General features: G+C 37.7%; 1 protein-coding gene across 1 annotated transcript in view; it reads right to left on the reverse strand.

Moving 5' to 3' along the window:
* Positions 1-15,081, reverse strand: part of SFR6 (sensitive to freezing 6) — a 325,720-nt gene that overhangs the window by 29,942 nt on the left and 280,697 nt on the right. Inside the window, 2 exon segments of the mRNA XM_089445794.1 lie at positions 427-959; positions 1,286-1,460. Coding sequence (XP_089301920.1) covers positions 427-959; positions 1,286-1,460 — 708 coding nt within the window.

Raw genomic sequence — 15,081 nt, forward strand, 5'->3', positions numbered from 1 at the left:
TTTGTATTCAGGTTTGTTAATCTACATATTATTTTGATCCATTATTTCTTCAAATGGGCAAGTTTTTGTATCTTTCCTCTTTCTATTGTTAAATATACATTTTCCCCACACCCCAAACCCACAAATCTAAATCTAGAGATTAACAAATCCCAATGTGATATGGCACAAGACCTCAGACCCTAGAAATCTTGAAATATAATAAAAAGAAAGAAACGAACTGCTGCAGATTGGAGAACAGGAACTAGGTTCATGTCACATATTGGCTCCAAAAATATATTGGTGAAACAATTAAGGAACTGAAAATTCAGCAATTTATGACTGATCGAAAGGCTAATTTGACCATTAAAGCTTTTATTGTATGAGTAATCAACAATCAATAATATCTCTGCATCAGCTAAAGAAAAACATGTTAAATGAGAGCCAAACCTCTTCTGCTGTGTAACCTTGACCAGCATTTCCATTCCCTAAGCGCATAGTCCGACCACTAGAATTTTCATCTAGTCCTTTGAACCCAGGAATCTGTTGTCCAGTCCTGACACCTTGTACCTCTTCATTTTTAACAACTGAAGGTGCAGAAGAGGGCCTAGAAGCAGCTTGATTTAATTCTTCAAAGCTTTTCCCTCCGAAACCTGTCTGTGGCTTGCCTGACTGCACATCAGGGTTCCTTTGTACTGTATTAATGAAACGGGGCAACTGCCTTCTGCGGAAAATCAAACAGAATAATAACAATTGGCATAACCTATGAAGGAAATGGCAATCTCCAATTAGTCTCACAGCAGGTGTTCCTGGAAATGTTGCTGTATTTACACTAAGTGTCAGCATAGGAGCATGCCCATTTAATGAACTCGGTGTTGTGGTTGGACTTCCTTCTGTATTACCGCTAATCTTGGCAATGGCACCTTGGACCCATGCTTGCATTTGTATATTTCCAGGGTTACTTGTTGTTCCACCTGGACCTCCTGAGACAAATAGCACAAGCAGAGGTTACTATCACACACCAATTTCTAAATCTTCCAAAATCAAACTGTCTAATAGAAAACATTAATGCATCTTTAATGAAAGAAAAGAATTTTCCATTCCTCTAATAAAAATTCATTTAAGTTCAGGATGAGTGATACTGCAGTATTAAAGACCACAACAATCTAGATCTTAGGTGCTTTAGGCATTAATCCATAACAAAGAACAAAACAGAGGGAGGACACTTAAATCAGATGATGACAAATGTCAATAGAAACTATATCTGTTTTGTAAGGGAAATCAACAGATATCCATTGCTTAAAATAACCTTGGCCAGGAGACGGAGAAGCCCCTCCAGAAGTTGGACTTGCACCCATATTGCGATTGCTTCCTGGGTTCGTTGATGTTCCAACATGAGTAGCTAATGTACGACAAAAGCTTGCATAGCGCCGCAGACGTGTGAGAAAATGGGAAGCCAAATCAAGAACGGCATCAACAAATGCCTGTGGCAAAAGAACATAATGGGATAAGATATTTTTATAAGATAACCAAGACAATAAATAATATGGAGAAGACATGCATTCGAAAGTCATGTGCATTATTATTATAGCACACAAGAAATAAAGTCGGGTGTACCAAAGAGTATTTTGCACGCATTAATCTTAAACAGCTATCACAGATATTTTAGTTGAAATATAAAAGCGAATGAATTAAGTAATTCCTCTTTTAATCTGCATATGTTTCTTTATAAAAGCCGAATGCAGAAAAACTGAGGAAATAATCTTTTTCTGCGAGTGAACCAAACATTTGGTATTGGGCTTCCACCCAAGTTATCTTGATATGGGTAGGGATACATGAACCAGTGTGACTACATCAACTTTTTGGAACATTTTGGATGAAATACAGCCAGGTATGGCACATATAAACCACAAGTATGTATATAAAAGGAAAGCCTTGTGGGTCTGTTCAGCTGGTTGTCACCAATGTTGCTGAGAATCAGGCTAGTTCTGTGCCAGCAGGTGCCCAGTTCCAATCCCCCTAGGCAATGTACACTGCTCTATGCCAACAGGCTTACCAGGGATGCCACACATGAATGTGCAAAAGCATCCTTTGGGTTTCAACTTTCTCCTCATGAAATTTTACTTTGGAATATTCATATATATATATATATATATAGCTTTCCATTAATATTAGGACATCATATATAGGAACTAAGCATTTTGTACTGCACTTCCACTGAAATTACCTGGATATGTATAAGGAAACAGGAACTGATGTGGGTGCATGTAGAAGGAAACACAAAAATTTTAAGAACATTTTGGATGTGATACTGCCAGATATGGCATAGATAAAAGACATATATATAAATATATATATGCAAAATAAAAATCATGGAGCATAGTAAAAGATATTAATGATCTAGGTATAGAATTTAGTAGCTTGTATTTCCATTAATATCTGCACATCATAGGTAAAGAATACGTACAATTGGGTATCCCGTTACTCTATATATCACGAATCCCTCTATTTATTATCCAATAAATTGATGTCTTCATTTTCATCATCCGATTGATGTTGAAGTTCCACATAATTAATGGTTTATGGGAACAGGAATATTGGACATAAAGAAAAATAAAACCTTGATGAAATGTTCCACCAGTAGAAGCTTGGGTTATTGTTGTTTTCTACGACATTAAGGTGAGAGGTTGCATTTAAGGGCATGTCCAAGTCAAATAACTCCTGCACCACAACACTCGTCCTATTAACCCCCTTTCTACAATCTAGTCTCTTATGTATTAGAAGACAAAGATTAAGATGAAAAATAAATCCAAGTTCTTCAGCCTTCTTTGCTGTCAATCTGTTCACATCACTAGATGGACGAAGCCATAATATTCAATTTTCTCTTAGCTGAGAGGAAGTCACAACCTGGGATTGAAACCTAATAACTAAATTTTGACAATGGCTGTTATTCCTGCTAAAAAAATTCACCAGTAAATTAGCTCCATAGTATACTTGTCCTTTATAGCATCCACATCCACAAACATACCCTCCATAGAGAATTCCTAGCATGGCCCTCATGCAACTCTAAGATCTGCATACATCATCTTTAACACTTTCCTATGTCCAATATAACTTCCTTGTCATTGTTTGGTGCCTTTCTTTGAAATAATGACAATATATCTTCATGCTATGAAGAAATTTTAACAATCTGACTACTAATGCAAATTTAAAAATTTAACTTCACCCTTGAGGTTTCCCGGATATATTTCCTGTCTGTGTTCAGAGTTAGAGCTGATCTTAAGTATTAAATTACAGCAGAAAAATTCTTCTTCAACCCAGTTCACAAGGCATCCCAAGAACATAAATACCTATCAAATGTACGTTGATGCCAACAAGTTACTGCCCTTGGGTCACATCTACCAAGTAAATTACAGATCTGAAAATGACTTGCAGAGGGTTACTACAGCAGTAGATCTGCCCCTTTAGCTTCTAGATGTGTGTTAAATCACTTAACAAATTCTGCTCCATGTTATGTCAAATCAGCATGCATACCAAGCACTAAAAACAACTAAATAATGACGATAGCACAAGCTGAAATTCAAATCTGCCAGTACACAATGTTTGCTGAAATTCAAATCTGCTAGTACACAATGTTTGTGTTAGCTTTTGGGGTTACTCCAAAAGTGTTTCCACCTTGCTAGGAGAGCACTAGATCAATGTTGCATTAATCGTTATCGGGATAATATCGGCGCGAGGAAAAATCGGAAAAAATCGGAAATATCAGGAAATTATCGGAAATTATCGGGAAATAATCGTTTGGTACAAAAAAATTCATTTTTTCATTTTTTTCAAGTTTTTTAATATCTAAACCATCTACAACATAAAATAAATACATTGACACATAAATATGATAAAAGAACTAATATATAAGATGTTTAATATCATTTCTAGTGCTAAAATCACGCATAACATTGAAACATGTCCTAAATAGTAAGTCCTTACTCCTGAGTCCCAACTCAGCCTCAAAATATCAACAAAAAATATGATAATGTATCTCATCATGTCATAATGTCATATACAATAAAATGAAGAAAATAACTAAAGTCTAATCCTATTGATTTCCTCTGTCCCTCTTGCGAGAAAATGTCGCAGCTTTCCCTTTCCCTCTAGATGTAGATGTTGGTGCTGGTGGAGTTGGCAGTGGAGTCTGCTATGCTCTAGAAGCTGAAGAACTAGAAGTAGGAGCTATAGGAGGTAGACTACATCCTCTACTGGTGGCAGGGGTAGCCCGGGTAGGTGGTGTCACCTGGAACACTACAATCTCCCAATGGTGAAATCCTGGAAAACTGATAAGTCTCCGGATTTTGAATGAAATCTAAAATTCTACTTTCTCCATATGAAATCCAATGAGGTTGGAACCACTCTCAAACAGCCTGAGTCATTTCATGGTAATGTTAAAAATTTAAGTAAAAGGATGAAAATGAAGATTACCATGAATAGCATATCAATACTAGGGCCTAGACTTGATCATTAAGCTGCCCCGCTCAAAAATTATTTGTTTCTTTAAAAAAAAATTGCATTTCAAACATTTAGCATCCCTTAAAAAACAAAAAGAAAAACATTATAAAACCTCGCTGTCGGAGACCCCCACGATAATTTTGATTGTTATCACGATAAATTCCAGCGATAATTTTGTATAGTCATCGCGATTTTATCGGGACAGCGAAAAAATCGCGATTATTTCATTTTATCACAATATTATCACGATTTTCACAACATTGCACTAGTCTCTAGATCATCTAGTCCCTTGACAATATTTCATGGACATATGGATGGATTACTTTGGGTGGCTGCTTAACCTTCATTATAAAGTTAACATGGCACCCTTACCTACGAGATTGTTACCCTGCTTGGTGTTGAATTTTAAGCACAATCACAGGATCTAAGTGTGATAAAAATACTAGACTAGCTACTTGCAAAACAAGAAAGAAGAGAGAATAAAACTGCTGAGAAATTGACTAATGAACCAAGGAGACAATTTGAATTGCTCATAAAATCTGATGATAAGTTATTGTTGAACATGAAGACAATATATAGACACTTCAAGAGGCCACCCAAATCAAATTAGATTGGGGTTCCATGTGCATGCACTCAGTATAATTCAAAAGCACTTTCCCTAGTTGGCAAATAAAGTCAAATTAGACTTGAAAACCCAAATTTAGCAAAATATCCTATAATGGAGTGAACCGGAAGTAAGTTGAGTTAGAAATGTTTTAGAACTAACTAATAACTCTCATATATAAAATACTAACCAATTAAACTCCAAAATAGGACTGAAATTCAACTAATAAGGCGAGGAGAGAGAAAAATGATGGCTAACGACTACAAAGTAGGGAGGAAGTGCATACTCACTCGAGAAAGGCCTATGCATGAGGTAGTATGAATTAATGGAGTGGAATTATCCATGTCATCCTCCAACTAGTGTCTAGTCAATGCCACATGTCATCCTAGGTGGCATCACTACTAAAAATTGACCTACTAAAAATAAAAATCCCTAAAAATAGAAAATTAGCCAGATGATAGGGAATGTATAGTAGTGAATGAAAAGTGATCGTATGTACCCTAATAATGTAAGGAAGAGGGTCTAATGATGGCCAAAGTGTAAGTCCTGATAAACTATTGAGTACAATGTACCGCAACACCCCCTTTGAACCGCATCCAGGGAGTATGCTAGTGAATGAATCCCATCAATTCTCAACCATGTTAGGTACTCATGTACAACACAAAAACAATGAATGAATCCCAACAATTTGCAACCATGTTAGTGATGGAAATTTGAAGAGAGTGAGAGAGCAATTACACAAAACACAAGTCGCACACTATATTATTATTGAGCACATAACAAATTACATAAATAGTTGTAGATCACCAACTTCTAGATGATAAGATCCAAAAAAGGTGAATCTATGACTCAGAGACAACTCACACACATAGGAAAATAACTACTAGAATAATGCCCCAGAACTCATAATCAAAACCTATAAATCACATGACACACATGGAAGCATTACTTCCAATACCCTCCCTTAATGCTTACATGTAACAAATATTGAAAACACACATTACAACAACAATATGAATCTTTGTCGCATTTGTTTGATATGGTCATCACTAGCACTTACATCCACTCTGAAAATCTCACGATTTTCTCTCTTTTCTTCACCACACTTTCGATCTTCCCACTTGATCCATTTAAAATATAATTGCTTCCAACCTGTTGATCAGTAGTTGTCATTGATGTCAACCCAAGCAGCACCAAGGGCTACCTCGATCTTGGATGGGCATTTTGACTTGTAAACTCGTCCTATTCTGAGTCAAGGATCTTCTAGATGGATTCTACTCATCGAGATGTCTCCGTTGATATATGGCACGACACGTAGTTCTTCACAGTTTCAGAGTTATTCGCGTTTGAAGTTAGTAACCCCAGTTAGTGGGCTAAAACCCCATGGGGTTGTGGCATGGATGTTATCATTGGTTGTGGTCATTGAATAGTCAATAATTAATAATGTTTTATGCTCCTAAAATCCCTCCAACATTCACTTGTTGAGGACCCTCTCAACTCAAAACATTTCTATAAATGGTGACCATCATATCCTCCTCTAGCAAGCACTTTTCAATGAACTATCTTGTGAGAAGACCTCTACAAATTTTCAGCCCTCATGAGCTTCTAATGCAAGATCTGTTGCAGGGAGTTTAAGGTTTTGTTGAGGTCTGGTTAGGGCACAAAATTATGATCAAGTTTGAAGGTTTGTTTTGAAGCAAGTTTAGAGCCTTGGATTCTAGGATTTCACTGCTTCAAACAGGCCATTGTGGCTTTTTCGCTATAACTTTTCTCTACGAAGCTTCAAAAGCTTAAATTAAAACCTATTTGAGCCGAAATCTTGATGAACCTCGTGACCAAATTTCAGATCTTGATTCGCTATATTTCCGGAGATATGATCTGAGGAATTTAGGGTTTTTGAAGGCTTCTAAATTCCATGTCAAATAGGTTACCTTGACAAAATCGTCATAACTTTCTCTCTGAGCATTAGATTCAAATTTTGTAAACAATGACAGAAAGAGGATGTACTATAGTTTGTTGGGTATCGTTTTCAGGGCCAAAGGTCGAAACAGTGACATGTGGCACTTCATACAAGTTCGCTCTACTGAACTAGTCTATAATCAGGTCATCGTGGGAGATTGGGCATAACTCTTTCTTGAAGAATCTAATCTCGATCAGACTTGTGGGGTTGGAAAGAGGACTCAGAGGGCTACCACAGGACAAAATTTCATACCTTGGAGATCTGAAATTACATAGATACAACAAATTCAATATCAAGCTCCTAGAAGGCAAGAAAAAGTATGCATTCAAGGATCACTGCAGTAAGGACCACACATCAATAGTCAAGGGTAAGTCTGCTATAGCAAGGTATGTATGATTAGTGTTTGCATTTGAATTTTGAGTATCATCTCTGACATATGTTTTTGCAGGACAGTGTAAGTATATTGTTTTGTATTTGTTTGGGTCTTTCTTGTTAATGCATGTGTAGGAAGGATGACACTTTAGAACAACTCAAACACATACTAGAAGGACATGCAATGCCAAAGTACCATTACTTGAAGCAAGCACAATAGTACCTCAGCAGCTGCAAGTGATCCAAGAATCAATGTCAAGTCAAGTGTCAGGTCTTGTCAAAAAGCCAGTGTTGTAAAAGAGTCATCATTGCAAATTTGTAAAAGAGTCAATCTGCCTAGAGTCGAAGAGGCATTGTTGGGAGGTATAGGAGTCATTGTTTGGATGATTTCAGAGGTCATAGTGTAATTGGGTGTTCGGTCAAGTACAAGAACATCATTGTAAATCATATTGTATCGTGGATCATTGTCCCTGGTATAGGAGTCCACACTCTTGTCTCACTTCTAATCATTATAGGGTAGCAAGGAGGTGCTAGGTAGGTGCATGAAGTCGCCTACGAGTTGGAGCTTGTGAACACTTCAGGGTGGTAGGTTGATCTAGGATGTTGGGGCATCCATTCAGTTGACTATTGAAGAAACCAGGGCATTGGGGCGTCCTTCCAGTGGGAGCTGGAGAATAATGCTTTTCTAGAATTCTCGAAAGTTGTGATTTTCATTTTAGTGGGGGCTGAAGATTAAAGAATTTATTAGAAAAGCATGCAATGGTTTTTGACCCAAAAGGGGTTTTCCAAATAAAATTTTTGTGCCTATTGTGTTCTTTTCTTTATTGTTGTTACTAGATAAACATTAATAATAATTGAAGACTAACTAATGCTCTGAAAAGATTTAGAAGTGCTAATTGCTAAGAAATACTTATTCACCCCCCCCTTCTCAGTGTTTCCAACACAACCATCGGTGACATACTTTGCAGAATTGACGCTTATTGATGCTTCTCGACCTCCCAAAGTACAATCTCAATAGTGAACCATCCTATGGAACTGCATCATTTGTTGAATCCACAACCCTCCGCAATATTCACTAGTATCTAAGATAGCATTATGGGTACAGAATGTCTTCAGCAAACAATTCTACAACTTGACCTCATATAAAATAACCTATAATGACGCTCTCGGGGCACGACAGGTCACATCAGCGTGACCTTATTAAGAACAACTTGTAACTAATGCTCCCAAAGCACGACGGGTCTCATTAGTCTATTCAATAGTTGGCTTGTTCTTTGTGGTTCTGCATCATTTGGTTTTTTTTTTTTGAAGTCATTGTTGAATCACTCAAACATTTTGCAATGTCTCCAAGAAAGGGGACAATATATTTACTTTATTCAACAATAGTACTTGCAATAAAAATGCAACACAACACATTGCCTATGATAAATGGCGCTTAGGTAAAACACACAAAAAGAAACATGTAAAGACTAGGTCGGATCTACATCATAATAACATCAAGTAGAGACACAGTAACACCTACAGAATGGCATGGTTACAATTTGTTAATGTGGAAGATGAAGATAGACGGGTGTGATGTTCTTGGATTTCGAGGTTGCATTCCACACAGAAAGTACACTCAATGAATTCATCCATTTCTCTACCAACTCTGGATGGTGACATTTCAACAAGTCTTTCAAGCCCTTTGTGTTGTTTATCCACACCGGCCTCTTCTCTATATACACTTCTTTCTTGAAATCACTAGTGAAAAAGAAATCTGCCTCCAATCGACGTGATGCCATGAACAAAAATACAAATAAGGTAGTCTCACTTTATTGCTTTTATTTCCGGTCCATAGATTGAATTTGTAACAACCCAGGCTGTTTCATGAACACATTGGAAAGATGGGAGATCAGTTGGACTCGAACCCACAACAACACAAACAAAACTGTTGAAAACTTGGCAACTCAGAGATGAATTTCTAAAAATAGAATGTCTAAAAATAGAATTTCTAGAAAAGGAAAATCTCAAGTATGACTTTCCAAAAATAGTAAATCACCTTGCATCAATTGGTAACCAAGTGTTGTTGATGGAAAATCCCTTCTGATCATCAATCAATCCTAATAGTTCAATTTCGACTTAATCATCAATATTATCATTAATATTATTGTTATTATTCTTATGATACTATTATATTATTATTAAAAAGAAATTCAAGTCACTCAATCTTGGCTCTCAATAATGTTCTCTTATACTCTCATTATTGGCATGGCATATTCCTCGTGCACTCACATTAATGTTCTTACACTCTTATGCTCTCATTAAAGCATATCATCAAATATTCCTCTTATGCACTCTTTAATGCATATGCTACACTCTCCTTCTTAAAAGCATAAGTTACAAAGGCATGCGTACCTCCTTAATGGCATGAGTTACATTTCCTAAATGAGCATGAGTTACACTCTTCTTGGCATACGAGTTACTCCTTTATGCCATGGATTTGTTGCTCCTATATATGTGTGCCTCATTCTTTCTCCCTTCACTATGTATGCATTGTGAAAGAAGAATTCGAACTTGAGAAAGAGTTGGAGAGAGTTGAAGAAGATTGTGAAAGAGTGACTTGGAGAGTAAAAGCAGAACTTGTTGAGCCATGGTTGATTCAATGTTTTAGTGTTTCAGTGTTGATTTAGTTGAAGGGAAGGTTGATTCAGTGTCAGTGTTGATTCAGTTGAAGGGAAGGTTGATTCAGTGTTTCAGTGTTTCAGGGTTGATTCAGTTGAAGGGAAGGTTGATTCAGTGTGTGCATCTGTTGTTGCTACCAGTGATCTTCATGCTACAACTTGTTCAGATTTGGGTGAACTTACTCATTGTCTTGATCTCTCATTGTACTTTGTATCTCCGCTGAACAATTGATTTCTAATAGAAAAAGAATCTGCTTGGGTTTTTCCCTTGTGGATTTTGCCCCGGTCATTGGACCTAAATTCTTTGCGTCTCATTGTATCCTTGGTTGTCTTCTATTGTGCATTTGATTTATGTTCTATCTACGATTGCTTATTTAATATTGCAGCCAACGTTGCAGGAAGCGCCCCCCCCCCCCGGATCCTAGGCCGGAATCGCGCCCCGTACGGAAGCGTTCCGGAAGCGCTCCAGGAAGCGCGATTCCGAGTTTTTAATGCGCTTCCTGGTTTTTATGAAGCGTGGGCCCCGAAGCGCGCTTCGGAGGGCGCTTCGGGCCTCCGGAAGCGCCACGCTTCGGGCCCGGAAGCGTACGCTTCACGAGCGCTTCGGAGCGCTTCCGAAAAAACCGCGCGGGCAAGGAAAAATGTCTCATTTTTTTTAATTTTTTTTTAAAGTTAACTTAACTTAGCAATGAGGGGGTGGGTTAGGGTGAGTTTAGGGTGAGGAATGAAAAGCATAAAGCTCCCATTCATTCCTCATTTTCTCACTTTGAGTTTATGAGAGTTGGAGAAGAGAAGAGAGGAGAGGAGAAGAGAAGAGAGGAGAGGAGAGGAGAAGAGAGGAGAGCTTGGAGGAGTGAAGAAGGAGGAGCTAAGAGAAGGAGGAGGAGCTTGGAGCAAGAGCTTGGAGGACTTCATCTACAAGAGCTAAAGAGGTAAGTTCAAACCCCAAACTCCCTTGTTTTTTTGAAAAAAAAATTGTATTTTTCTCCTCCCTCTCCTACTCTTTCCCATTGTTTCTACTTGCTCCTTTATTTACAGGTTGTCCACCACCTATATCCATATTCCAAGATGGTGTTCTTTTGGCTTCTATGTATCATTCCACTCTTGGTTTTAATGATGGCAAGGGTGAGGAATAGAAGGGAAGAGGAAGGGGATGAACTTGAATAGTAGTGACCCAATGTATGATGAGGAGGAAGAAGAGGAAGGGGATGAACTTGAAGGGGACACTGAAGCACAAGATGGGAAAGGTACATCAACACCCTTGTGGAACTATGTGACCAAACTTGATGGGGGAAAGGGTGGTGGATCTTACAAATTTGTGTGCCCTCATGGTTGTCATGGAGGAAAACCATATTGTGGTTCATATACCCGTCTGAGGAGGCATCTTTGTGGGGTGCTGGACAGTGATGAAAAAAAGGGTTCTGTGGGGGTACAAATTTGACCAAACATTTCAACTGAAGAAAGAAGAAAATACATCCAAATAGAGATGGGTGCACAACAAAAAAACAAGAAACAAAAAACTCATTCTGAATCAAGTGCAACCTCTAAATTTGGTAGTTGCCCATCTCCTCATGGTACTTCTGCAACCTCTGGAGGTAGAAGAACAATAGGGGATTTCCTTAATGTTGCTGGGAGGGATGATGTGGATGGAAAGATAGTCCGTTTTCTTTGTGCTTGCGGTGTACCATTCAATGTGCTTCGCTCTCCCTATTGGCATGACATGGTAAAGGCCATCAATGAAGCCCCAAAAGGATACAAGGCCCCCAACTATGAGAAAGCTAGAATAGTGTTATTAGAAAGAGAAAAAGCTAAGGTTCAAAGAGCTTTGACACGTTTTACACATGAGTGGGTGGATTCTGGGGTATCCATTGTATCAGATGGGTGGACAAATATTAGAAACCAACATTTGATAAATGTTCTTGGTGTTTCTTCTAGTGGTGCAGTATTTATTGCATGTCATGACTCCTCCTCCATCAGTGCAACTGCACAAAACATTGCAGATCTCCTATTGAAATCAATCAAAGATGTTGGTCCGAATAATGTGGTTCAAGTGATCACAGATAATGCAGCAAATTGTAAGGCAGCAGGAAAAATTATTGAGCGTACTCATCCACACATCTTTTGGTCTGGGTGCCTGGTTCACACATTGAACCTTTTGATGCATGATATTGTGAAACACAAAGATTGTGGGTGGATTGCTGAGGTTTACAGGAAAGGGAAGCAGCTCATTAAATTCATCACAGGGCATACAAGGGTAAACTACTTCTATGGCACTTACTCCAAGTTGCAATTGCTTAAAATTGCAAAGACAAGATTTGCTAGTTATTACCTCACCTTTAGGCGGCTAGTGAGGGTGAGACAAGCTTTAACTAATCTGGTGTGTGCTGAAACATGGGATGAAATTAACACTGACACAGATGGTGCTAATGCAGTCAAGGACACTGTTCTTGACAGTTACTTTTGGTCACAGGTTAAATATGTTTTGCAATTCACCAAACCAATTTATTACATGATCAAGTTTGCAGATTCAGATCGACCAGTAATTGGGGAGGTGTATGAGCAAATGGATAGCATGTTGGGGCAGATTAAAGACATTGTTGAGCCTAGAGATACCACCTTGTACAATTATATTCGTGTAGAGGTGCAAAACCGATGGGAAATGCTAAATATTCCATTGCATGCATTAGCATATGTTTTGACACCTAAATACTATCATCCATCATGGCTTTCAACACCAGCACCTGGGGGGGGAAGCAGGAAAAAATCACACCAAGATAGAGAGGTTCACGAAAAATATATGGCTGCATTGAGTAAATTAATCCCTGATGAGGAGGAGGCTGCATTGGTACGGAGACAGGTGAGCAACTATACGCTCAACACTGGTCCATTTGGGAGCATGCATGCAATTCAAGATCGAGAGACTTTTTCTGCTCTTGAGTGGTGGAACATGCATGGAGGGGGTACTCCACTTCTACAGAGTTTGGCATTGCGGGTGCTATCACAGGTGGTAAACACTTCTTCTGCAGAGAGGTGTTGGAGCTCTTATTCTTTCATCCACAGTGTTAAAAGGAACAGGTTGAATTTAGACCGGGCAGAGAGCTTGGTTTATGTTCATTACAACTTGCGATTGTTGTCCCATTACTGTGAAGATGCAAAGTCTAATAAAGACTTGTTGATTTGGGACAAGAATCCAGAGGAGCCCAATTTGGAGGATGGAGTGTTGCGACTAGAGCAATTAGAGGATGCTCTTATCCAGGTATGTCCATTGTGGTATGAATTTTCCAATTTTCCCTTATAAAGCATTTCTCTAATTCATGTTTTTAATTTTTTTGTTAACTAGTGTTTTTTTTTTTTGCATGAATTTTTTGAGCGATTCTAGGATGATGATGACCGTGTTGATATGCCACCACCCCCACCCCCATCTGGTCCCTTGGTTCCTAGGTTCCATGGTTCAACACCAACAGCAGGGGGTTCTTCTTCATCAGTTTCAGTGCCACGACTTACACAGGCACCATCTTCTTCATTGCCACCACGTGGAGGCCCGCCACCACGTTCTATTCGTGGTGGAAGGAGGAGAGATTAGTAGATATATTCACAATCTACTACTTTTTGTCATAGATTACTCATTAGACTTGTAGACTTGTGAATTTGAATTTTGAACCTTTTTGGCTTGGCGGTGACCAAGTGACATATTTTGTAAACATTATTATTTGAATTTTGGACATGACAAATGTTGACAGTTGCTCACTTGCTAGATAAATCATAATATGCTCTATTTTTTATGTTTTATAATATGCTTAAATGTTTTATGTTTTATAATATGCTTAAAAATTTGATGTATGTTTGTAATAGCTAGAATATAGATGATTGTTGTACATACTAGTAACTACAATGGAATCATGGATGCCATATCTATCTTGATTTATGCAAAAATATGCATGTTTTCATGTCTTCTACAATTAATTTGGTATTTGGGATGTTTGTTTTGAGTATAAATGCAAAAAAATAGAAAAATATATATATATATATAGCAGAGGCTTCCGCAGACGCTTCGCTTCCTAGATTTTTGGAAAATGACGCTTCCGCGCTCCCGCTTCCGCTCCCGCTTCGTGCAACATTGATTGCAGCATAAAGAAGTTTTGTAATAAGTGATTGTTACATTATAGAACATTATAATTTCAACATGGTATCAAAGCTTTGGTGAAGACAAGTGTCATTTGCGGCTCTCTCTCTACTGAAATATCTCTTGTTGTCCACTCCATTTGTAGCTCACTTTTTGCTAATATATCTCTTGTTGTCCACTCCATTTGCAGCTCACATTCTGCGGAAATATCTCTTGTTGTCCACTCTATTTGCAACCCATTTTCTATTAAAATATCACTTGTTCCTTCTACTTGTTGCTCATTTTCTACTGAAATTTAATACTAAAATTTTACTACTGAAATTTTACTGCTGAAATTTTGTTGCTGAAACTTTACTGCTAGTGTTCTTCCAAGATTTCAAGGAACCCAAGATATGATAGTAATTTTGTAGATATTAATTAAGGTGTTGCATGTGTTTAATAGTTGCGGTTTTGGTACTTGTTGATGCATGCAAAAGTAAAAAGTAGTTTTACTTTTGTTTATGCATATGCAAGAAAGTGTTGTTTTGAAAAGAAGTATAATGCATAGAAGGTTATGAAAGAATAATTGATAGAAATTGAATGTTGAAGATAGGGGGATTTTGACTCTTTCACATTATATGAGAAAGGTCATAATCTTATGGGTTTTGGTAATTTTGATATTAGAGTTTACTAACAATAGTGGTTGTAGGTAAGAATCATGAATTTTGCAAAAGATGGAATGATAGTTTTCTAAACTAACCTCTTTTGCAACGATCAAAGATAGATTATAACTATTATTGTAGGCAATGAAGTCAATATGTATAATTATTATTACATCCCTTCACTCTCGAATCAAGATTTGAAGATCTTTATAAAATCAATGGAAGACCTATCCATGCATTGATTC

Source organism: Pinus tabuliformis, chromosome 9, assembly GCF_031772625.1.
Source record: "Pinus tabuliformis cultivar Carrire ecotype Pingquan chromosome 9, CPIR1, whole genome shotgun sequence".
NCBI classification, from domain to species: Eukaryota; Viridiplantae; Streptophyta; class Pinopsida; order Pinales; family Pinaceae; genus Pinus; species Pinus tabuliformis.